This window comes from Balaenoptera borealis (assembly GCF_965194805.1).
Source record: "Balaenoptera borealis genome assembly, chromosome: X".
NCBI lineage: Eukaryota > Metazoa > Chordata > Mammalia > Artiodactyla > Balaenopteridae > Balaenoptera > Balaenoptera borealis.
In genome coordinates, this window is record NC_138881.1 from 87,750,743 (window position 1) to 87,776,998 (window position 26,256).

Consider the following 26,256-nt stretch of genomic DNA (forward strand, 5'->3'; position numbering starts at 1 on the left):
ATAGATAGATAGATAGATAGATAGATAGATAGATAGATATAGATAGATATAGATATATATCTATATATCTATATATATCTATATTTAACATCTTTATTGGGGGATAATTGCTTTACAGTGGTGTGTTAGTTTCCGCTATATTAAACAAGCGGTCGAGTCCCCACCAAAAGATAGGAAAAATGTATTCTTGCCTCTGTGCAGTAAAGCCAGCAGAGCATTTACATTATTTGACAAAAGCAACGGAATGGAGAAAACTGCCACCCGCTCATACCTCTCCTATCAATTGCAAGGATAGCTAATAGTATTTGTTTCCAACCCTCTCCCTGGACTCCTGATTCCACTTCTTCCCTGTCTGCTTCCTTTTCTGGTCCCAATTGTTTACCACCTTTTGGAATACAATACACTTTATTCATATGCTGTTTTGTAAATTGGCCATCTCCCGTGGTGGAAAAATATAAATTCCAGGAGGGCAGGAATCTTTGTTGGTTTGTTCATTAACATATCCTAAGTGCCTATAGTAATGCCTGGTTCACTGGATACTTGAATATTTGTTGAATGAATTTCTCTCCAGCCACACTAGCCTCTTTTTTGTGCCTCTAACCCTAACTCACCAAACATGTTCCCCAACAATTATGTGTTTTCCTGTAACAGCCTGCCCCAGATAGCCCTATAACCACCTTCCTGACTAAACTCACATCTCTGTCACCTTATCAGACAAGCCTTACTTTCCTTCATGACACTTAGCATTTGAACATAGCTTTTCTGGGTTGTTTTTCTTTGTTCGTTTGTTTTCCTTTTTGTTTTTATTTTGCTTTAGTTTATTTTGTTATTTTCTGTTTTCTTTCTTCAACACTTTTTCTTTTTTGCTTTTTTCTTTTTATTTATTTTTGGCTGCGTTGGGTCTTTGTTGCTGCGTGCGGGCTCTCTCTAGTTGTGGCAAGCAGGGGCTGCTCTTCGTTGCGGTGCACAGGTTTCTCATTGCAGTGGCTTCTCTTGTTGCGGAGCATGGGCTCTAGGTGCGTGGGCTTCAGTAGCTGTGGCACACGGGCTCAGTAATTGTGGCTCGTGCGCTCTAGAGCACAGGCTCAGTAGTTGTGGCCCATGGGTTTAGTTGTTCCCTGGCTGTGGGATCTTCCCAGACCAGGGCTCGAACCCGTGTCCCCTGCACTGGCAGGCACATTCTTAACCCGTGCGCCACCAGGGAAGTCCAACATTTTTTCTTATACTCTAATTGCAGATAAAGAAGTAGACCAGCCACGGCCATTTTAATTTTTGCACTACAATGTCATCTTTCAGTAGATGGGGTAATGGCTTCAAACATCTTAAGACTGGATCCCTGGTTTTATGGCTTTACCACTTAGTGGTACCACAGGCTACACGACCTTGGCCAGGCACATCAGCTCTTCCAAGATTTCATTATCCATATTCAAAAGGAGAATGGCAATTTTTTTTTGGAATTTTATTTATTTATTTTCAGCAGGTTCTTATTACTTATCTAGTTTATACATATTAGTGTATACATGTCAATCCCAATCTCCCAATTCATCCCACCACCACCCCCAACCCCCCTCCACTTTCTGCCCTTAGTGTCCATACATTTGTTCTCTACATCTGTGTCTCTATTTCGGCCTTGCAATCCGGTCCATCTGCACTATTTTTCTAGATTCCACGTATATGTGTTAATCTACGATATTTGTTTTTCTCTTTCTGACCTACTTCACTCTGTATGACAGTCTCTAGGTCCATGCATGTCTCTACAAATGACCCAGTTTTGTTCCTTTTTATGGCTGAGTGATATTCCATTGTATATATGTACCACATCTTCTTTATCCATTCATCTGTCGATGGGCATTTACGTTGCTTCCATGTCCTGGCTATTGTAAATAGTGCTGCACTGGGGTGCGTGTGTCTTTTTGAATTATGGTTTTCTCAGGGTATATGCCCAGGTGTGGGGTTGCTGGGTCATACGGTAGTTCTATTTTTAGGTTTTTAAGGAACCTCCATACTGTTCTCCATAGTGGCTGTATCAATTTACATTCCCACCAACAGTGTAAGAGAGTTCCCTTTACAAGGAGAGAATTGTTAAGTCTGTGAGAGAAATGCCACTTGTCATATACAAGGGAACAGCATAAGGCTATCAAGAGATTTCTGAAAAGAAACCTTGCAGTCCAGGAGAGAGTGGGATGATATATTCAAAGTGCTGAAAGAAAACAAGCGACCACCAAGAATACTCTATTCAGAAAAGCCGTCCTTCAGAAATGAAAGATAGATGATGACATTCCCAGACAAACAAAAGCTGAGGGAGTTATTCACCACTCGACCTGCCTTACAAAAAATGCTAAAGGGAGTTCTTTGAGTGGAAACAAAAAATTAACAACATGAAAACCTACGAAAGCATATAACTCATACGTAAAAGTAAGCATATAGTCAAATTCAGAACACTCCAACATCGTAATGGTGGTGGGTAAAACACTTTTAACTTTAGTATGAAAACGGAAAGACAAAAGTATTAAAAATAAATACAGTTGCAATAACTCATTAGTACTCACAATATAAAAGATACAAACTGGGACATCAATAACCTAAAATGAGGTGGGAAGAGGTAAAAGTGTAGAGATTTTGCATATGATCAAAGTTAAGCTGTTATCATCTTAAAGCAGACTGGCATAACTAAAGATGTTATATGTAAGCATGGTGTTAACCACCATGGTTAATTAATTTTAGTTTTCTTTTTTTTTTTTTTTTTGGTAAGTCTTTGAAATGCGGTGCATTATCTCAATATGTAAGCAATATGAACAGATTATTAAATAATTTTGCATCCTTTCTCTTCTTTTAATTGAAATATAGTTGATTTACAATATTATATTGGTTTTAGGTGTACAGCAGAGTGATCCAACATTTTTTCAGATTATACTCCACTACAAGTTATTATCAGATAATGCCTATAATTCCCTGTGCTATACAGTATATCATTGTTGCTTTCCCATTTTATACATCGTAGTTGTATCTCCTAAACCTATGCCCCTAATTTGTCCCTCCTACCTTCCCTCTCCCTTCTGGTAACCAAAAATTTGTTTTCTATATCTGTGAGTCTGTTTCCATTGTGCATGTGCATTCATTTGTATTATTTTTTAGATTCCATATATAAGTGGTATCATACAGTATTTGTCTTTCTATATCTGACATTTCACTAAGCATAATATTGTCTAGGTCCATCCATGTTGCAGCAAATAGCAGAATTTCATTCTTTTTATGGCTGAGTAATATTGCACTGTGTGTGTTTGTGTGTGTTTGTGTGTGTGTGTGTGTGTGTGTGTGTATGCCATATTTTTCTATCAATTCGTCCGTTGATGGGCACTTGGGTGGCTTCCATATCTTTGTTATTGTAAATAGTGCTGCTGTGAACCTTGGGGTGCGTGTATCTTTTCAAATCCATGCTTTTGTTATTTTTCTGTATATGTATCCAGGAGTGGATTTGCTGGATCATATGGTAGTCTTATTTTTAGTTTTTGAGGGAGCTTCATATTGTTTTCCATAGTGGCTGCACCAATTTACACTCCCACCAACAGCATACAAGGATTCCCTTTTCTCCACATCCTCTCCAATATTTGTTATTTGTAGACTTTTTGATGATAGCCATTCTGACAGGTGCGAGATGATATGTCATTGTTGCTGTGATTTGCATTTCTCTAAATATTAGTGATGCTGAGCATCTTTTCATGTGCCTGTTAACCATGTGTACATCTTCTTCGGAAAAATGTCTATTCAGGTCTTCGGCCCATTTATCATTGGGTTGTTTGTTGTTTGGATATTGAGTTCTATGAGCTGTTTATATATTTTGGATATTAACCCCTTGTCGGTCACATCATTTGCAAACATTTTATCCCAATCCTTAGGTTTTCTTTTCATTTTTGTTGATGGTTTCCTTTCCTGTGCAAAAGCTTTTACGTTTAATTAGGATTCGTTAGATTATTTTTGTTTTTATTCCTTTTGCTTTAGGAGATTTATCCAAAGGAATATTGGTATGATTTTTGTCAAAGAGTGTTCTGCTTATGTTCTCTTCTAGGAGTTTTATGTTTTGAGGTCTTGCATTTAGGTCTTTAAACCATTTTATTTTTGTATATGGTGTGAGGGAACGTTCTAATCTTTGTTTTACATGTAGATGACCAGTTTTCCCAACACCACTGATTGAAGAAACTGCCTTTTCTCCATTGTATATTCTTGCCTCCTTTTCTGTAGATTAATTGACCATACGTGCATGGGTTTATTTCTGGACTGTCTATTCTATTCCATTGATCGATGTGTCTGTTTTTGTGCCAGTACCATGCTGTTTTGATTAGCTTCGTTGCATAGTCTGAAATCTGGGCTGGTTATACCTCCAGCTTCACTCCTTTTTTTTCTCAAGATTGCTTTGGCAATTTGGGGTCTTTTGTGGTTTCATATGAATTTTTGGATTCTTGGTTCTAGTTCTGTTAAAAAAGGCATGGGTATATGGTAGGGACTGCATTAAATCTGTAGATTGCTTTGGGAAGTATGGACATTTTAACAATATTAATTCTTCCAATCCAACAGCATGGGATATCTTTCCATTTCTTTGTTCATCTTCAGTTTCCTGCATCAGTGTTTCATAGTTTTCAGATAGGGCTTTCACCTCCCTGGTTAGGTTTACTCCTAGGTGTTTTATTCTTTTCAATGTGATTTTAAACGGAGTTATAAAAAAAAAAACCTTTCTGTTTGTGATATTTCTTTATTAGTGTATAGAAATGCAACAGATTTCTGTATTTTAATCTTGGATCCTGAAAGTTTGCTGAATTCATTCATTAGTTCTAATAGTTTTTGGGTGGAGGCTTTAGAACTTTCTATACAAAGTATCATGTCATCCGCAAAGAGTAACGGTTTTACCTTTTCCCTTCCAGTGTGGGTACCTTTTCTTTTTTCGCCTGATTGCTGTGGTTAGGACTTCCAATACTATGTTAAATATAAGTGGTGAGAGTGGGCATCCTTGCCTTGCTCCTGAATTTAGTGGAAAGTCTTTCAGCTTTTCGCCATTCACTATGATGTTGGCTGTGGGTTTGTCGTAAATGCCCTTATCATGTTGAGACATGTTCCCTCTATACACACTTTGTTGAGAGTTGTTGTCATGAATGGATGTTCAATTGTGTCAAAAGCTTTTCCTGCGTCTATTGAGATAATCATGTGATTTTTATCTTTCATTTTGTTAATGTGGTGTCTCACACTGATTGATTTGCAAATGTTGAATCATCCTTGTGACCCTGGAATAGATCCTACGTGATTAATGGTGTATGGTCCTTTTGATATATTGTTGGATTTGTTTTGCTAATATTTTGTCCAGGACCTTTTCATTTGTATTCATCAAAGATATTGCCCTCTCATTTCCTTTTTCTGTAGTGTCTTTGTCTGGTTTTGGTGTCAGGGTATTGGTGGCCTTGTTGCATTCTTATTTTATGATGTCTTTGAAATGCCATGTGTTATCATTTCAACAAAGCAACAACATATACAATTCATTTAACCTGTTTGTCTTTCTAAGTCAGAAATGCAGTAACAAAATGGAGGTAAGAACAGGTTATTAACTATTTTTATTAATTATTAATTTTTACATTATTTTCTCTGTTTTTGAAATGCAGTTTATCACTTCAACATGTAAGCAATAAGAAAAAATAATTGTAAAAACTTTTTTACTGAGTCTTTAAAATGTGTGTGTTATCATTTCAACAAGGAAACAGTGTAAACATCATTCATTACTTTTACATTCTTCTTTCTTACTAAGTCTTTAAACTGCAATCTGTTTTCATTTCAACAAGGAAAATGCAATCTGTTTTCATTTCAACAAGGAAACACTATACACAAAATACTAATTATTTTTCCATTCTTTTCTGTTATCAGATCGTTGACATTTTCTATGTTACCATTTCAACATATAAACAGTAGGAACAACCTATTAATTAACTTTATTTTCTCTCAGTTAGTCTTTGAAACGCAATGTTTTATCACGTTGACACGTAAAGATATAAACAGGTAATTATTATAGCATTTTTCTTACTAAGTCTTTGAAATACAACGCTATCATTTTAACAAGTAAGGATATAAAGAATTTAATTTACATTCTTTTATCTGTACTGCCTTTGATATGCAGTATGTTATCATTTCAACATGTAAACAATACACGTAAATTATCAATTAGTTATTCTACACCCTTTGTTTCCTACTAACTCTTGGATACACGGTGCGCATTCAACACCTAGGGTACATCACATTTGAGAGTAGCCAAATTTCTAGAGTTCAGAAGCCACATATGGTTAGTGTGCACCATACCGAGCAGTGCAACTCTAGTGGAAGAGCAGAGGGAGCAAATACATATGCAACAATGTGTACCATGAAGGAAATATACATGGTACATTAAGAAAAAGCAGCAGCAGAATAAATCTACTTAAATGGGGAAGTAAGAGAAAACCTATCTGAGGAGGTAACATGTAAGCCATGACCTGAGGCCTGAGCAGCTATCCAACAGCATAAAAAGGCCAACATCATTTGAGCAGACTATATAAGGGGAAAAAGCGAAAAAAATACTGTGTTATGTGGGAATAAATAATTTCCCAAGTCCTCTAAGAAAGAGTAGAGAAACTGATAAATCATAGGAATGTCTACACTCTGAGTGAGATCAGGGACTTTATCTTTCTTAGCACCTGGAAAAGTACCTAAATCATAACAGATACTTGGTGAATGTGTGTGGAATAAGGAATAACTGAGCCAGGGGTCTGAGAACTGGGAAATCAGGCAGCGTTATGCTGATGAAGATACCAGTAGGTAGTGGGCATAGTTTGTTTCCTTTTAGTTGCATTTGGTTTCTCACAGGCCACCTGAGGTAATCAGAAACACAAGAAGTTTGCAGGTCCCTAGAGGGTAAAATTATTCAACAACTACCACCTCTAGGAAGAGTTTCAATTGATCTGACTTGTGTCAAGTGCCCATAAATGGATAAGTGAACCAATCAGTGTGGATAAGGAAATGATGTACCATGACTGGGTCAGCTTACGTCACATACCCAACACTCTGGTTAGTAACCAGAAGACGTAGCGGGCAGTGGCCAAGAGATCCAGAGGACCTTTCAAATTCCTGTATTTCCTTTTAAAAGTTCCTCTTTTATAGAGATCAGTTTACATATCCAGTGTTCCTAACCCCAGTTTCCTAGAACAGTAGAACTTTACATATGTGTCTCTACAAACTTGGGTTTCAGGCGAAAAAAAAAAAAAAGTGAACGCTTTAATGGCCACACATCAGTGTTGAAACACCTCCTTGTACTGTGGACATCACTTTGAACAAGTGGACCAGGTCATGTCGTCCCGCTGTGCCCCGTGCAGCATCGCCTCCAACTGAGCCTGGACTTCAGCAAGTTTCTGTTGGTCCAAACTCTCATGAAAATTCCATTCCTCGTAGCAATGGACAGGGACAGGATAAATCACGTACTTCAGCTTCATCAAGGATGTCAAGTGCTGCAGAAGGCTCTTGAGCACAGGCATCGTAATGGGATTGAAGGCAAAGCTAAGGACACGGAGGTGGGTACAGTGGCTCAGGGCTGGGAGGACGGCAGAGAGAGTAGAATCAGTTATCATACAATTATTTATCTCCAGATGTTGCAGGGTGCTTGAGACCTTCTCCAGCAGAGTCTGGAAGGGCTCATAAACTTCTGAGAAGATCTGGTTGTTACTGAGACTCAATACCCTTAGGTGGGTGGCCTGAGAGCTCTGGGACAGGACAGTGACATCTCTGCTAGAAAGGCTACAGAAAGGTAGATACAGTGTATCCAACTGAGGTGGCACAACTCTAAAGAGAGAAAAAAGTAAGATTATTTCAGAAGAATGAGGGCAATGAGCCCCAAATTATAGGTACCTAAGGCTCTAGAATAAACTACTGTGTTCATGGTTTGCAATAGGTGGTTAACACTGTGGACTTTGGGATCAGACTTTATAGATTTGTGACCCTGAGAAAGTTACTTTACCACTCTGAGGTACAGGGTTTTAATCTTGAAAATGTGCACAGCAGTAATTATTATACAGAAGTGCGGGAAAGATTAAGTGAAGAAATTGCATGCACTTAGTATATACGACATAATCAGTGTTGGATCTGATTCACTAATTTGGCGAGGATGGGTCTGGGAAAGCAGCCAGCTGAGGGTTTCCTTTGACTAGTTCCCAGATGACAAGCTCTCAGTTCAGGGTCTAAGCCTTGGGGAAAATACAGGAGCAAAATTATCTGGCAGTGTTAACTATTGGGGCCCATCCATGGGCATGTGCATTAGTCCTATAGCTTAATGTTTCTCCATCTGAATGCCTCCCCTTCCTCTCTAGAGAGCTGTAAAGTCCAATAGGAGAAGGACTGAGTCTTTTTCACCAATATATTTACAGACTTATCATAGTGTCTGCCCACGGCCACTGAATGAATGAATGAATGAATGAGCACAGCTTCCTTTTCTAACCTCATCTGCTGCTCACCATAAGGTAGCCCTCTCTCCCCCAGCTAGGTTCAAACTCCCAGCAGTGCCTATGCTGAGGCAAAAGGAGAAATGGTTTACAAGGAGCTTAGGAAGACCCAAGCATGGTCTCTTCTGTCTTAACAATGAGGTGTTCAGGGAACCCAGGTTCTTCCCCACCCCCTCACCTGAGCAGTTTGTGCAGTTGATCTGTGAGGCAGAAGAAAGTCAAGCTGAGCTCCTGGAGATTGTCCAGCTGCCCAAGCCAGAGGAGAAAAGATCTGAAGTTCCTTCTCTTATAAGATCTAAAGGGGATGTTACACAGAGTAAGGCTGTTCAGGTGGATCACCCGAGCCAAAAGGGTGACAACTTCACTCAGATTAGCCTGATCCATTTCCAGGTGCTCAATGCACCCCAGATCCAGAAACTGCAGGATACTTTTGTGGGCAGACATTCTATCGATTTGCAAACCTCTGCAGCAGAGGTGCAAGGACCCAAGGTTCTGCTGAACTTTACTACAAAGGAAAGAGAGGAATTGCTCTGTTCTCACAGTACTATTGAGGGAAATTTCCACTAGTAATTCCATGGGTTCCTGAGCTGATTGAGGCTCAGACCCGGAATTACCAATCCCGAGGCACCTGACACTATGCTCAGCTTCTTCTATCTTAAGGATAGAGTGCTGAGAGTAAATGCATGACTGAAAACAGAAAGGGAATGCGGTCCCAATCTCAGAGCATATTGTCTCACAGTCCAGGTCACGCCTTAAATCTAGGATCCTCAGTTTGGGCCCCCTGTAAGGAAAGGAAGAGACAGAACACATGAGAGATAGCTGATTTTAATATAACCCAGCAAGATCAATGATGAGAAGCAGGGACAGAACACTTTAACCCTGGTTTTCACTTCATTGCCATTCACCAAGAAGTTCTTGCCACACAAATGCAGCGTCTTTCATCCTTTCCCCACCCCCTCCTTCACCTCCGGGCTTTCCCTGTCTCAATGCCCATATTCCACTTCTGTGTAATCGCACTCAGATCCATTCATAGTGTCCTCAAACACCTCTGTTCTATAATCAACTCTATAAGGCAATAGAGTCCCGAAGGTGACCCCAAGTGCTGACCGACAGCTCTGCAAAGACTGCAGTATTCACCATTGGCTACTGTTGGGAGACGGTTAGGTATCCCCCTGCCCCAGGCTACAGCATACCCTCCTGCTGACTCCCTGTGTCTCTACTGGTCATAGTCTTACCAAGAGGAAGAGTTCTGGGCAGGGAGGATCTGCAGACCATCAATCATGGCTTCCAAGATGTCATAGTATGACTCTCGTGTGTTCAATGACCCAATATGGAGACAGCGAAAAGGCCAAACCTGCACCATTGCCTTTAGCATCGTCTTATGCCCACCCAAGAAGGCAGCATTGAACAATGGAACAAAGAGGTCTCTTGGGATTTCGTCCAGGGCATGGATAGCTGCAGGCTCATTATTCAGCAGACTCTTTGCAGCAAGCTCTAGGAGTGTGCCTGTGGTCTTTTGGTCCATCTTCAAAAACCTGCTTCAGAGTAGAGAATATTTAGAAATCCTGAGAAGATATCTAGAGTCACTTGTTTGTTTCCAGGGTTAGCTATGGACAAAATACTTATTGAATAAGTATGTGGTGAATCATAGGGCCAACTCAAGTGACCTCTACTATAGGACTAGAATGAAAATGGACTTGTGTGTATATTTAATTATATATGTGTACACACACGTGTGCGTGCACACACACACACACACACACACTTACGTGAGATAAAATGCCATTAGAAATCAGAGGTCAGTTAGCAGAAGACAATGCTGACCACCTAGCTGCCTTCCTCAAATTATTTCCTCCTGAGGAGCTTCAAGATGGCAGAAGAGTAAGACACGGAGATCACCTTCCTCCCCACAGATACATCAGAAATACATCTACATGTGGAACAACTCCTACAGAACACCTACTGAACACTGGCAGAAGACCTCAGACCTCCCAATAGGCAAGAAACTCCCCAAGGACCTGGGTAGGGTAAAAGAAAAAAGAAAAAAGAGACAAAAGAATAGGGACGGGACCTGCACCAGTGGGAGGGAGCTGTGAAGGAGGAAAGGTTTCCACACACGAGGAAGCCCCTTTGTGGGCGGAGACTGCAGGTGGTGAAGAGGGGAGCTTCGGAGCCACGGAGGAGAGTGCAGCAACAGGGGTGCGGAGAGCAAAGCGGGGAGATTCCCACACGAAGGATCTGTGCCGACCAGCACTCACCAGCCCAAGAGGCTTGTCTGCTCACGCGCAGGGATGGATGGGGACTGGGAGCTGAGGCTCAGGCTTCGGAGTTCGGATCCCAGGGAGAGGACTGGGGTTCGATGCGTGAACACAGCCTGAAGGGGGCTAGTGCACCATGGCTAGCCGGGAGGGAGTCCGGGAAAAAGTCTGGAGCTGCCAAAGAGACAAGACACTTTCTTTCCTCTTTGTTTCCTGGTGCGCGAGGAGAGGGGATTAAGAGCGCTGCTTAAAGGAGCTCCAGAGAAGGGCGCGAGGAAATAGTTAATCAAGTCCAGGAAGCACAGAGAGTCCCATACAGGATAAATCCAAGGAGAAACACGCCAAGACACATATTAATCAAACTATCAAAGATTAAACACAAAGAACAAATATTAAAAGCCGCAAGGGAAAAACGACAAGTAACACATAAGGGAATCCCCATAAGGTAAACAGCTGATCTTCCAGCAGAAACTCTGCAAGCCAGAAGGGAGTGGAAGGACATATTTAAAGTGATGAAAGAGAAAAACCTACAACCAAGATTACTCTACCCAGCAAGGATCACATTCAGATTTGATGGAGAAATTAAAAGCTTTACAGACAAGCAAAAGCTAAGAGAATTCACCACCACCAAACCAGATTTACAACAAACGCGAAAGGAACTTCTCTAGGCAAGAAACACAAGAGAAGGAAAAGACCTACAATAAAAAAACCCAAAGCAATTAGCAAAATGATAACAGGAACATACATATCGATAATTACCTTAAATAAATGGATTAAATGCTCCAACCAAAAGACATAGATTGGCTGAATGGATACAAACACAAGACCTATATATATGCTGTCTACAAGAGACCCACTTCAGACCTAGGGACACATACAGACTGAAAGTGAGGGGATGGAAAAAGATATTCCATGCAAATGGAAATCGAAAGAAAGCTGGAGTAGCAATTCTCATATCAGACAAAATAGACTTTAAAACAAAGACCATTACAAGAGACAAAGAAGGACACTACATAATGATCAAGGGATCAATCCAAGAAGAAGATATAACAATTGTAAATATTTACGCACCCAACATAGGAGCACCTCACTACATAAGGCAAATACTAACAGCCATAAAGGGGGAAATCAACAGTAACACAATCATAGTAGGGGACTTTAACACCCCTTTCACCAATGGACAGATCATCCAAAATGAAAGTAAATAAGGAAACACAAGCTTTAAATGATGCATGAAATAAGATGGACTTAATTGATATTTATAGGACATTCCATCCAAAAACAACAGAATACACATTCTTCTCAAGTCCTCATGGAACATTCTCCAGGATAGATCATATCTTGTGTCACAAATCACGCCTTGGTAAATTTAAGAAAATTAAAATCGTATCAAGTATCTTTTCCCACCACAACGCTATGAGACTAGACATCAATTACAGGAAAAACTCTGTAAGAAATACAAACACATGGAGGCTAAACAATACACTACTAAATAACCAAGAGATCACTGAAGAAATCAAAGAGGAAATCAAGAAATACCTACAAACAAATGAAAATGAAAACACGACGACCCAAAACCTATGGGATGCAGCAAAAGCAGTTCTACGAGGGAAACTCACAGTAATACAATCCTACCTCAAGAAACAAGAACCATCTCAAATAAACAACCTAACCTTACACACAAAGCAATTAGAAAATGAAGAACAAAAAGACCCCACACTTAGCAGAAGGAAAGAAATCATAAAGGTCAGATCAGAAATAAGTGAAAAAGAAATGAAGGAAACAATAGCAAAGATCAATAAAACTAAAAGCTGGTTCTTTGAGAAGATAAAGAAAATTGATAAACCATTAGCCAGACTCATCAAGAAAAAAAGGGAGAAGACTCAAGTCAATAGAATTAGAAATGAAAAAGGAGAAGTAACAACTGACACTGCAGAAATACAAAGGATCATGAGAGATTACTACAAGCAACTCTATGCCAATAAAATGGACAAGCTGGAAGAATTGGACAAATTCTTAGAAAAGCACAACCTTCCGAGACTGAACCAGGAAGAAATAGAAAATATGAACAGACCAATCACAGGCACTGAAATTGAAACTGTGGTTAAAAATCTTCCAACAAACTAAAGCCCAGGACCAGATGGCTTCACAGGCGAATTCTAGCAAACATTTAGAGAAGAGCTAACACGTATCCTTCTCAAACTCTTCCAAAATATAGCAGCGGGAGGAACACTCCCACACTCATTCTACGAGGCCACCATCACTCTGATACCAAAACCAGACAAAGATGTCACAAAGGAAGAAAACTACAGGCCAATATCACTGATAAACATAGATGCAAAAATCCTCAACAAAATCCTAGCAAACAGAATCCAACAGCACATTCAAAGGATCATACATTATGACCAAGTGGCGTTTATCCCAGGAGTGCAAGGATGCTTCAGTATACGCAAATCAAACAACGTGATGCACCATATTAAAAAACTGAAGGAGAAAACCCATATGATCATCTCAATAGATGCAGAGAAAGCTTTCGACAAACTTCAACACCCATTTACGATAAAAACCCTCCAGAAAGTAGGCATAGAAGGAATCTTCCTCAACATAATAAAGGCCATGTATGAGAAACCCACAGCCAACGTCGTCCTCAATGATGCAAAACTGAAACCATTTCCACTAAGATCGGGAAGAAGACAAGGTTGCCCACTCTCACCACTATTATTCAACATAGTTTTGGAAGTTTTAGCCACAGCAATCAGAGAAGAAAAAGAAATAAAAGGAATCCAAATTGGAAAAGAAGAAGTAAAGCTGTCACTGTTTGCAGATGACATGATACTATACATAGAGTATCCTAAACATGCTACCAGAAAACTACTAGAGCTAATCAATGAATTGGATAAAGTAGCAGGATACAGAATGTATGCACAGAAATTTCTTGCATTCCTATACACTAATGATGAAAAGTCTGAAAGAGAAATTAAGGAGATACTCCCATTTACCATTGCCACAAAAAGAATAAAATATCTAGAAATAAACCTGCCTAAGGAGACAAAAGACCTGTATGCAGAAAATTATAAGACACTGATGAAAGAAACTAAAGATGATACAAATAGATGGAGAGATATGCCATGTTCTTGGAGTGGAAGAACCAACATTGTGAAAATGAGTCTACTACCTAAAGCAATCTACAGATTCAATGCAGTCCCTATCAAAGTACCACTGGCATTTTTCACAGAACTAGAACAAAAAATTTCACAATTTGTATGGAAACACAAAAGACCCCGAATAGCCAAAGCAATCTTGAGAAAGAAACACAGAGCTGGAGGAATCAGGCTCCCGGACTTCAGTCTATACTACAAAGCTACAGGAATCAAGGCAGTATGGTACTGGCACAAAACCAGAAATATAGCTCAATGGAACAGGATAGAAAGCCCAGAGATAAACTCACGCACCTATGGTCACCTAATCTATGACAAAGGCGGCAAGAATATACAGTGGGGAAAAGACAGCGTCTTCAATAAATGGTGCTGGGAACACTGGACAGCAACATGTAAAAGAATGAAATTAGAACACTCCCTAACACCATACACAAAAATAAACTCAAAATGGATTAAAGACCTAAATGTAAGGCCAGACACCATCAAACTCTTACAGGAAAACATAGGCAGAACACTCTATGACATAAATCACAGCAAGATCCTTTTTGACCCACCTCCTAGAGAAATGGAAATCAAAACAAAAATAAACAAATGGGACCTAATGAAACTTAAAAGCTTTTGCACAGCAAAGGAAAGCATAAACAAGACGAAAAGACAACTCTCAGAATGCGAGGAAATATTTGCAAATGAAGCAACTGACAAAGGATTAATCTCCAAAGCATACAAGCAGCTCATGCAGCTCAATATCAAAAAAACAAACAACCCAATCCAAAAATGGGCAGAAGACCTAAATAGACATTTCTCCAAAGGAGATATACAGATTGCCAACAAACACTTGAAAGAATGCTCAACATCTTTAATCATTAGAGAAATGCAAATCAAAACTACAGTGAGATATCATCTCACACCGGTCAGGATGGCCATCATCAAAAACTCTACAAACAATAAAACACATATCACATTATTAAACTAGGAATCTTGTTGAAAAACCAATATCATACAGATGGACAGAATGAAGGGAATTCCATACAAAACTTTGTAAAAAAAAAAAAAAAAGATAAGGAAACAAAAGTGCACACATATTAAACAACCATGAAGGAGAAAAAGACTGGAAGTCAACACTCCAAACAAAATTAATTATACTCAAGCAAGCATTGGAGGATATGAAACCCACCTTAAATAGAATATTTTAAAAAATCAAAAGACAGAGATTGACTAAAAAGAAAGGCTGAAGCAAAGATTTTATAACCAACTGGGGTGTCCTTTAAATATCACAGCCTACAGAAAAAGCTTTTCAACTCGTAGAAACTTAGGAAATTCTGCACCCCTCAGCCCTTCCTAAGGAAGCTACCAGAGCAGGGGTCTGCAAGCTGGCCCACTGAGCCAAATCCAGCCCACTGCTTGATTTTGTAAATAAAGTTTTATTGGAACAAAGCCATGATCAATCATTTATGTATTGTCTATGAATGCTTTTGCACTCCAGTAGCAGAGTAGAGTGACAGCGACACTGTGACCCAGGAACTTACAATATTTCCTATACTTCTCTTTACAGAATGTTTGCCAAGTAATCTAAAAGAGGAACTGGGATTGTGATCCCACTGCGATGAGAAGGAAAACTTCACCAAAATACCTAATGGTGAGTATTTTACATACAATAATAAAATCAAGGTGGAGGAAAGGGGAGAAGACTAATGTACAAAAGTTTTATGCTGTGAAAAAAAGACACGGAAACTGTGCAACTAAAAATGAGAGAAGGGAGAGAAGTAGAAGAAAATAGAACAAACTTTTTATCATAATGCACCAGGTGAGTGTTAAAAGATACTGGAGGAAAAAATGCGTAGACCAGAGAGTAAAGTGTTAAGAAAACAGGTGGTTCAGGATGATTTTAAGAAAGCATTAAACGGGACCAAAAACATGTCTTAATGATAAAAGCCAAAACTCACAATGAAGATATAAGCCTTAGGAATATTTATGCACCAATAACAAGCAAACACCTTTATAAAGCAAAAATGCAAGAAGACGTAGATAAGATAATAATAATAACAACAGGAAACAGAAACGGTAGGAGATTTAATACACCAAACTCAGTCTAAGGCTGATCAAGTCATATAAAAAAAAGAGAAAGCTAATCAATAATGTTATATAGGCAATATATTCTTGTCAAAAATGCATCATAATTATCTCACAGAGTTGAGATAATTAATTTCTATAAAGTAGAAATAGTACAAACAATCCTCTCTAACCCCAGTGCAATAAAAGTTAGTAACAAAAATTGAAAACAGAAAGGCCTTTCCACCTGAAAAAAATTTTTAAAGCTTCTCTTAAAAAATGTTGAACATAAGAGGAGATGCAAACTCAAGTTGCAAAGAAATTTTTTAAAAGAATGACTATGAAATACTACATATCGGCATCTATGGGATACATTTAGAGCGGTGATCTGAGGCAAGTTCACACAGTACACACTTTTATGAGTAAAAATGGAAGAATGAAGATAAATGAATTAAAGTATGGCCTCAAAAAATGAAACAAAGAAAAAAAAAACTAGGAAAAAAAGAACAACTAAAGAAAGCAAAACATAAAAGCAGAAATGAATGAGATACAAAATAGAAAAACGAAATCTTGCTTTTCAAAACGGACAAACCCCTAGCTGGCTTGATGAAGGAAGAAAGGGAGAGATCACACATAGACAAAATAATAAATGACAAAGGAGAAATAATCACTGAAACAGAAAATAGAAGAGATTACTTTGCCAACCTCTATGCAAATAAACTTGAAAATCTATGTGAAATAGGTAACTTCCTAGATAAATACAGATTACCAAAACTCTGATTCTAGTGTTAGAAAGCTTAAATTAGGCAATTTTCATAGAAGAAATAAAGTTATTACAGCAATACCCCCAAGAAGCACCTTGCTCAGATGGTTTTACAGGTGAATTCTAGTAAACCATCAAAGAACAAATAGTACCAGAGCCCTATGAGTTATGTAAGCACATTAGAAAGGAAGGAAACTTCCCTAACTTCTTTTATGAAGCCAGTAGGATGCTAACAGGTAAAACGTGGATACCAAAATACTAAATAGAATATTAGCAAACATCCAACAATACATTTAGAAACTAATATACTGTCATCAAGTGCAATTTATTCCATTAATACAAGGCTGGTTCTATATTAGGAATTCCATTGATATCATTCACCATAGTAATATAATTAAGGACAAATATCATATGATTAAAACCACAGATGCCAAACAAATCTTTGGGAAACTTCAACACCCATTCATGTTAAGAAAAGAAAAACCTCAAGGAATGGGAAAGAGGGATGCATTCCTAACATGATAAAAGATATATAATTAATTCCTCATGCAAGTATTTTATTTAGTGGGGGACTACCAGAGGTTTTCCAATAAGGTCAGGAACAAGAAAAGTATGCCCATTATATCATTCCTGTTCAATCTTCAACTACGAGCATTAGTCAGTTGACTAGAGAAATCAATTAGATTTATGAGAATGAATAACAAGAAGTAAAGCCACCTCTGTGTGCAGATGATATTACCGTACACCTGAAAAGCCCTATAGAAACAATGACAGATTAAGTAAAACAATCAGAGAAATCAGCAAGGTAGTAGGATATAAAGTTACATACAAAAGTCAGTGGTCTTTGTGTACACACACACACACACAGCTGGAGGACACTTTAGTAGAGAAAATTCCATATACAGTAGCAAAAACAAAGCTTAAATGCATAGAAATAAACTTAATGAGACCATCTACGCAAGGAAAATTTTTAGACACTCCTGAACGACACAGAAGGAAACTTGAATAAGCACAAAGACATTGGTCAATGTTCTTGGATAGAATAACTCAACATTAAAAAGATGTCGGTTCTCCCTAAACTAATGTATAAATTTAATATAATCTCAAAAATACCAGCAAACGTTTTTATGGAGTTAGATCCATGGATAATAAAATTAATATTCTTTTTTAAATCATGCAAGAATAGCCAGGATATAAGTGAAAAAGAAAACCTATACGTGGGGAGTAATGATACCAGACATTAAAGCACGCTATAAAGCCTCGGTAATTATAACACCGTGGTACTGGTACATGAATAGACAAATAGTCCAGTGAAATAGAATAGGAAACCCAGAAAAACAACAATAACATATGGACATTTCAGTATATGATGAAAGGGCATTTAAAATCACTGAGGCAAAGATGGACGTTCAATAAATGATGCTGGAACAACTGAGACATTTGGGAAAAGAATCAATGTAGATCCATATCACACACCATACACAAAAATAAACTGTAAACGGGTTAGGAATCTAAACAAATGAAACCATAACAAAATCTTTAAGAAAATATGGCAGGACTCTGCTTTAACCTCAGCGTAGGGAAAGGCTTTCTAACTGTGACTCAAATTTCCAGAGGCAATGAAAGAAAACAACGATCTATGTGACTACAAAGGATTTTTTTAACGTACGGCAAACACATCATAACTAAGTCAAAAGGCAATTGACAAACTGAGATAAAGTATTTGCAGCATGCCTCACGGACAAATGAATAATAGTCCAAGTATATACAGAACTCTGTATTCCTACAGAAAAATGGGAAAAGACATGAACAGAAAATTCACAAAAAATATATAAAACAGTCCTCAAAGTATAGTCAAACTTTCTCTTAATTAGACAAATGCATACGAAGACAATACCGAGATATCATTTCTCACCTACCACATCAACAAAGGTCACAAAAGTAGGGCAACATGTTCTCTTAGTGAGTCTGTGGGGAAACAGTCACAGTAGCTAGTGGGAGTGAAAACCAGTACAACCCTTCTGGAGAGAAATTTGGAAATACCTAACAGAACTACACATGCACTTAGCTTTTGGCCCAACAATACTACTGCTGGGAATAAAACTTGAAGATCCATTTCCACCAACACAAAAATACTTATGCCTAAGGTTATTCACTGCAGCACTGTTTGTAGTTGCAGAATGTTGAAAACAAGTTAAATGCCCCTACATATGTCAGCAGAGTCCAATGCAGTTGTAAAAAAACAAAAACAAAAAGAAAAACAATGAAGCCCTCTATGGCATAAAGAGATTTTTAATGGAATGCTGCTAACTGAAAAAGGAAAAGTGCAAAGGAGCATTATAAAATGCCGTCCTTCATTTAATAAACAAGGGAATATAAGAACACATATATGTATCAGTTCATTTGTGCAGAGTAAATACAGGAAAGATTAAACCAGAAACTAAAGAGATTGGTTATCTACAGGGGGAGTGTGGGAAATAAGTGGGGAACGGGAGGGGGTTAGAAGGCATGAGGAAAGAGTGACAGTTGTCTAATAGATGTTTCTGTGCAGCCCTGACTCTTTGAGTCACAGTAATATTTCACATACCCCAGAATTAAATAAAAAACTAAAATCAACTAAGATGTGGGGAGGAGGCAAACTCAAACACAAACACCAACAAATTAACCTAACTATACTACAAATGAATGTCTTAACCACAACTGAAGAGGTGAGAAAGAAAATAGCTAAGCTAAGCAACTTGGGAAAATAGTACTTCTTTGATTGCATCCTCTGAGGCCTACGGCATAAAGAACTGTACACAAACACAAGTTATCAAATCTGTTTCTAACAGGTGTATTGGGTAGCATTTCTGCAACTATTTCATGAATATATCAGGAATGAACAAGTAAGTAAATATTGAAGATAAGGAGAGCCAGGTCGGACAAAGAAGTTACAAACAAGGCTACAACGGATTAAAATTAGAAGTATCAGTATGAGCTCCTGGCTTTCAATATCTATACATATAGGTAGAGAAATTGAGAAGTATCTGTAAGCACGAGCATATACATACAGGATATTTCCTTCATTTGTGGATGGAGAGGGAGGACGTAGCAGCAATGAAACCGCAATAGCAACGAACACACACTGAGATATTGGTTTCTAAATGTCATTTTCCAAGAAAAGGAAGCATGGCTCTTTGCAGAAGTGTTTTGATTTCAGGGCCGTGGTGGGGACAAGAACACAAGACGAACAGGAATACCTTACAATGCCAGCAAGGAAGTACACAGAAAAGGATCAGGTCATGCTGAAAGAACACAGACCCCACCAAAGGGAGCTTGCGGTCACCAAAGCTGGAACAATTCAAGAAACTAAATAATGATATAATTTGATTATAAGTCACAATATAACATAGTTATTCATGATTCAATACTGACATAAATAATTTGATTAGTTATTTGATTCAATAATTTGAAATCAATTTTATAAAACAATTTTTATAAACAACTTGAAAATTTATAAATAAATACGTGGGGGAGAAAAGACAGCTCTTCAGAATTCCAATGAACCAATGTAGTAGGAATAAGGAAATAGAAAGTCACCATTAAGTCATAATTGTTGTAGGCAAGATCAACAGATGGATTTCAAAAGTCGTGAATAACAGTCTGAGAAGAAATAGGACATTTTCATAGCCTGAAAGTATTTCCTACACGATATTTACTACTTACAAATAGGAAAACAGTACCATTACAATGGAGCAACACAGTTGTCCCTACCTTAATCAAGTGTTGCAAATGAATATCATCATTAATACAACATATGGACACCATGTACCCCCTCACATGATGCTTGCAGAAGGGAACAGAATCGCTTTTGCAGCGCCGTGGTATAAGACCCAAAATTAAGGCACAGTGACATGTATGCCCTGACATTCGGGGGAAAACCCAGAGGGTCTCAAATGGACTAACCACAAGTTCCCAGTCCCCTTTTGTGCTCCCAGGAAGAAGGTCCCCTAGCCAAAGAACCAGCCTTATCATGGGAACTAGCCACAGTGCCTGCTTGCCCCTGACTATCGGGTTTCAGTTCCCTACCAGCTCACAGAAGTATTCAAACAAGCCAATCACATCCTCCCATGTGACCCAAGGGTCACCTCGTCCTCTTGCTACTACAGACTGCCCCCCACAGCCCCTGCTTGTTCACTCTCTTCCAGAGAAGGACTCCTGTGAGGCTCTACCTGGCCAGCAGTGTCCTCCTCCCCAGGCTGTGAGTAAAACGTTACTAATAAGCTGCTGTGGGTAGTATCTGTCCAGTGTCAGGTGTCGTGTGTTCAGCCACCCCCAGAGCACTAGGGTGGAAATTCCTCCATCACCAATGGGATGAAGGGGAGGAGAATAAAACAGGTATTGTTGCCAAAAATGTATAAGTTCAATCAAGTCACAAGAACACATCAGACAAACCCAAGTCGACAGACATTCTATAAAATACCTGACCAGTATCTTCAAAAGCGTCAAGATTGGGAAAGACCCAGAAAGCTGAAGGAACTGTCAGCCTGGAGGAGACTAAGGAGAAATGATGGCCAAATGCAATGTGGTATCCAGAATGGGATGCTGGAATAGAAAAATGAGATTACTGGGACAAATGGTGAAATTCAAATAAAGTATGTAGATTAGTTAATAGTACTGCATCAATGTTAATTTCCTAATTTTGATAATTTTTCTATGGCTATGTAAGATGTTAACATTAGGGAAATCTGGGTGAAGGCTTTCTATACTACTCGCAAAGTATCTGTGAGCCTAAAATTATTTCAAAATAAAGCATTAAAAAAAATTCAGTGGTTAAAGGAATGGTTATTGTATAAACGACACTGTTTAATAATAGTTTAACTAATTGAAATACCGTTAGGAGGATGGATAAATGCTCGAGCCGCATCATCCATTACAAAACTATTTCAAACTGCTTTAGAGAGCCCATTAAAATAAATGAAAGTGCAGTCATCTCCAAGATGTCGATGAGTATTTATCTGCTCTTCAGAAGATAACCATTTTAAGTATAAAAGCAATGGAATACCATACATATAGAGAGAGAGAGAGAGACAGAGACCAGAGAGATACAGAGAGAGGTGGGGGAGGGGGGAGAGAGACATACATTTCAATACTTACAATTTAAAGTCTGAGATATCGAAACAAACCGCAAACAAAACTGAGGTGCAAAGGAGAAATGCCTTTTTTTTTTTTTTTAAGAAGCGGAAGGCTGATCGAGGGATTTTAAAGAGAGAGCGCGAAATGATTAGCCACACGACTGAAGCGAATCACAGCTGAGGAAAGAGGAACGCACGGAGCGTGGACAGGACAGTGGACCAAGCAATCCGTTGGATTGCCTTTCCTATTAACCCCCAAACCTTGACCCTGGGTAATTTAATTTAGGTCAATAGAGGCGTAATTTATAGAAAGAATGCTGTTGTAACTTACCTGATTGGAACAAGAGTTGGAAAAAAACTTGAGCTGTCCAAGACCCCAGCAGTAGGAGCACGTTCCTCCCTCTCCGAAGCTCGCAGCCGACAAGCCTCAGTGTTTCCGGCACTGGGCGTCTTAACGCTTCTCTCTCAAAGTTAAACTCGCCGGAAAAGGACTTGGATTGGTGCAGCTCAGGTCAGGTGACCCCCTATCCCTCAATCTACTGGGAGGCGGGGCCAGATTCCCGACCCCACCCAGAGGGACCGAGGGGAGAGAACCTTAGGCGTGAGAGGGTTCTTCTCAGGCGCCAACCCCACCCTCCTACATCTCCTTGGCACAGTGTCTCTCCTCGTGGCCTGGGCAACGCCTGGCCAGGGTTTCTGCCAGGCCCCGTCTCAAACCTAGAGAGCTGACGTCCAAATTGATAGGCTACACAACAGGGTGTGTGAACTTAAAAACGAGTGGCCACTGATGACAGAAAGCCGTCAGACTTTAGTGTCCCTGGGGCTCTGCTATAGATAGATAGATAGATAGATAGATAGATAGATAGATAGATAGATAGATAGATAGATAGATAGATAGATATAGATAGATATAGATATATATCTATATATCTATATATATCTATATTTAACATCTTTATTGGGGGATAATTGCTTTACAGTGGTGTGTTAGTTTCCGCTATATTAAACAAGCGGTCGAGTCCCCACCAAAAGATAGGAAAAATGTATTCTTGCCTCTGTGCAGTAAAGCCAGCAGAGCATTTACATTATTTGACAAAAGCAACGGAATGGAGAAAACTGCCACCCGCTCATACCTCTCCTATCAATTGCAAGGATAGCTAATAGTATTTGTTTCCAACCCTCTCCCTGGACTCCTGATTCCACTTCTTCCCTGTCTGCTTCCTTTTCTGGTCCCAATTGTTTACCACCTTTTGGAATACAATACACTTTATTCATATGCTGTTTTGTAAATTGGCCATCTCCCGTGGTGGAAAAATATAAATTCCAGGAGGGCAGGAATCTTTGTTGGTTTGTTCATTAACATATCCTAAGTGCCTATAGTAATGCCTGGTTCACTGGATACTTGAATATTTGTTGAATGAATTTCTCTCCAGCCACACTAGCCTCTTTTTTGTGCCTCTAACCCTAACTCACCAAACATGTTCCCCAACAATTATGTGTTTTCCTGTAACAGCCTGCCCCAGATAGCCCTATAACCACCTTCCTGACTAAACTCACATCTCTGTCACCTTATCAGACAAGCCTTACTTTCCTTCATGACACTTAGCATTTGAACATAGCTTTTCTGGGTTGTTTTTCTTTGTTCGTTTGTTTTCCTTTTTGTTTTTATTTTGCTTTAGTTTATTTTGTTATTTTCTGTTTTCTTTCTTCAACACTTTTTCTTTTTTGCTTTTTTCTTTTTATTTATTTTTGGCTGCGTTGGGTCTTTGTTGCTGCGTGCGGGCTCTCTCTAGTTGTGGCAAGCAGGGGCTGCTCTTCGTTGCGGTGCACAGGTTTCTCATTGCAGTGGCTTCTCTTGTTGCGGAGCATGGGCTCTAGGTGCGTGGGCTTCAGTAGCTGTGGCACACGGGCTCAGTAATTGTGGCTCGTGCGCTCTAGAGCACAGGCTCAGTAGTTGTGGCCCATGGGTTTAGTTGTTCCCTGGCTGTGGGATCTTCCCAGACCAGGGCTCGAACCCGTGTCCCCTGCACTGGCAGGCACATTCTTAACCCGTGCGCCACCAGGGAAGTCCAACATTTTTTCTTATACTCTAATTGCAGATAAAGAAGTAGACCAGCCACGGCCATTTTAATTTTTGCACTACAATGTCATCTTTCAGTAGATGGGGTAATGGCTTCAAACATCTTAAGACTGGATCCCTGGTTTTATGGCTTTACCACTTAGTGGTACCACAGGCTACACGACCTTGGCCAGGCACATCAGCTCTTCCAAGATTTCATTATCCATATTCAAAAGGAGAATGGCAATTTTTTTTTGGAATTTTATTTATTTATTTTCAGCAGGTTCTTATTACTTATCTAGTTTATACATATTAGTGTATACATGTCAATCCCAATCTCCCAATTCATCCCACCACCACCCCCAACCCCCCTCCACTTTCTGCCCTTAGTGTCCATACATTTGTTCTCTACATCTGTGTCTCTATTTCGGCCTTGCAATCCGGTCCATCTGCACTATTTTTCTAGATTCCACGTATATGTGTTAATCTACGATATTTGTTTTTCTCTTTCTGACCTACTTCACTCTGTATGACAGTCTCTAGGTCCATGCATGTCTCTACAAATGACCCAGTTTTGTTCCTTTTTATGGCTGAGTGATATTCCATTGTATATATGTACCACATCTTCTTTATCCATTCATCTGTCGATGGGCATTTACGTTGCTTCCATGTCCTGGCTATTGTAAATAGTGCTGCACTGGGGTGCGTGTGTCTTTTTGAATTATGGTTTTCTCAGGGTATATGCCCAGGTGTGGGGTTGCTGGGTCATACGGTAGTTCTATTTTTAGGTTTTTAAGGAACCTCCATACTGTTCTCCATAGTGGCTGTATCAATTTACATTCCCACCAACAGTGTAAGAGAGTTCCCTTTACAAGGAGAGAATTGTTAAGTCTGTGAGAGAAATGCCACTTGTCATATACAAGGGAACAGCATAAGGCTATCAAGAGATTTCTGAAAAGAAACCTTGCAGTCCAGGAGAGAGTGGGATGATATATTCAAAGTGCTGAAAGAAAACAAGCGACCACCAAGAATACTCTATTCAGAAAAGCCGTCCTTCAGAAATGAAAGATAGATGATGACATTCCCAGACAAACAAAAGCTGAGGGAGTTATTCACCACTCGACCTGCCTTACAAAAAATGCTAAAGGGAGTTCTTTGAGTGGAAACAAAAAATTAACAACATGAAAACCTACGAAAGCATATAACTCATACGTAAAAGTAAGCATATAGTCAAATTCAGAACACTCCAACATCGTAATGGTGGTGGGTAAAACACTTTTAACTTTAGTATGAAAACGGAAAGACAAAAGTATTAAAAATAAATACAGTTGCAATAACTCATTAGTACTCACAATATAAAAGATACAAACTGGGACATCAATAACCTAAAATGAGGTGGGAAGAGGTAAAAGTGTAGAGATTTTGCATATGATCAAAGTTAAGCTGTTATCATCTTAAAGCAGACTGGCATAACTAAAGATGTTATATGTAAGCATGGTGTTAACCACCATGGTTAATTAATTTTAGTTTTCTTTTTTTTTTTTTTTTTGGTAAGTCTTTGAAATGCGGTGCATTATCTCAATATGTAAGCAATATGAACAGATTATTAAATAATTTTGCATCCTTTCTCTTCTTTTAATTGAAATATAGTTGATTTACAATATTATATTGGTTTTAGGTGTACAGCAGAGTGATCCAACATTTTTTCAGATTATACTCCACTACAAGTTATTATCAGATAATGCCTATAATTCCCTGTGCTATACAGTATATCATTGTTGCTTTCCCATTTTATACATCGTAGTTGTATCTCCTAAACCTATGCCCCTAATTTGTCCCTCCTACCTTCCCTCTCCCTTCTGGTAACCAAAAATTTGTTTTCTATATCTGTGAGTCTGTTTCCATTGTGCATGTGCATTCATTTGTATTATTTTTTAGATTCCATATATAAGTGGTATCATACAGTATTTGTCTTTCTATATCTGACATTTCACTAAGCATAATATTGTCTAGGTCCATCCATGTTGCAGCAAATAGCAGAATTTCATTCTTTTTATGGCTGAGTAATATTGCACTGTGTGTGTTTGTGTGTGTTTGTGTGTGTGTGTGTGTGTGTGTGTGTATGCCATATTTTTCTATCAATTCGTCCGTTGATGGGCACTTGGGTGGCTTCCATATCTTTGTTATTGTAAATAGTGCTGCTGTGAACCTTGGGGTGCGTGTATCTTTTCAAATCCATGCTTTTGTTATTTTTCTGTATATGTATCCAGGAGTGGATTTGCTGGATCATATGGTAGTCTTATTTTTAGTTTTTGAGGGAGCTTCATATTGTTTTCCATAGTGGCTGCACCAATTTA

At 38.9% G+C, this 26,256-nt stretch overlaps 1 protein-coding gene across 1 annotated transcript; it reads right to left on the reverse strand.

Moving 5' to 3' along the window:
• Positions 1 to 6,844: 6,844 nt before the first annotated feature.
• Positions 6,845 to 10,643, reverse strand: LOC309620580 (melanoma antigen preferentially expressed in tumors-like). Its single transcript, XM_082377307.1, has 3 exons — positions 9,734 to 10,643; positions 8,677 to 9,279; positions 6,845 to 7,842 (listed from the first exon to the last, which is right to left on the reverse strand). Exons 1-3 carry the CDS (start codon positions 10,021 to 10,023, stop codon positions 7,329 to 7,331), a joined length of 1,407 nt encoding a protein of 468 aa, XP_082233433.1. The 5' UTR covers positions 10,024 to 10,643; the 3' UTR covers positions 6,845 to 7,328.
• Positions 10,644 to 26,256: the final 15,613 nt, after the last annotated feature.

Bases quoted from the DNA above. Each gene is read 5' to 3' on its own strand.
- LOC309620580 (XM_082377307.1), bottom strand. From the start codon at position 10,023: ATGGACCAAAAGACCACAGGCACACTCCTAGAGCTTGCTGCAAAGAGT. The intron at 9,280-9,733 runs GTAAGACTATGA...CTTTCCTTACAG, and splicing joins GCCCAGAACTCTTCCTCTTG to GGGGCCCAAACTGAGGATCC. The intron at 7,843-8,676 runs GTGAGGGGGTGG...TTCTCTCTTTAG, and splicing joins CAACTGCACAAACTGCTCAG to AGTTGTGCCACCTCAGTTGG.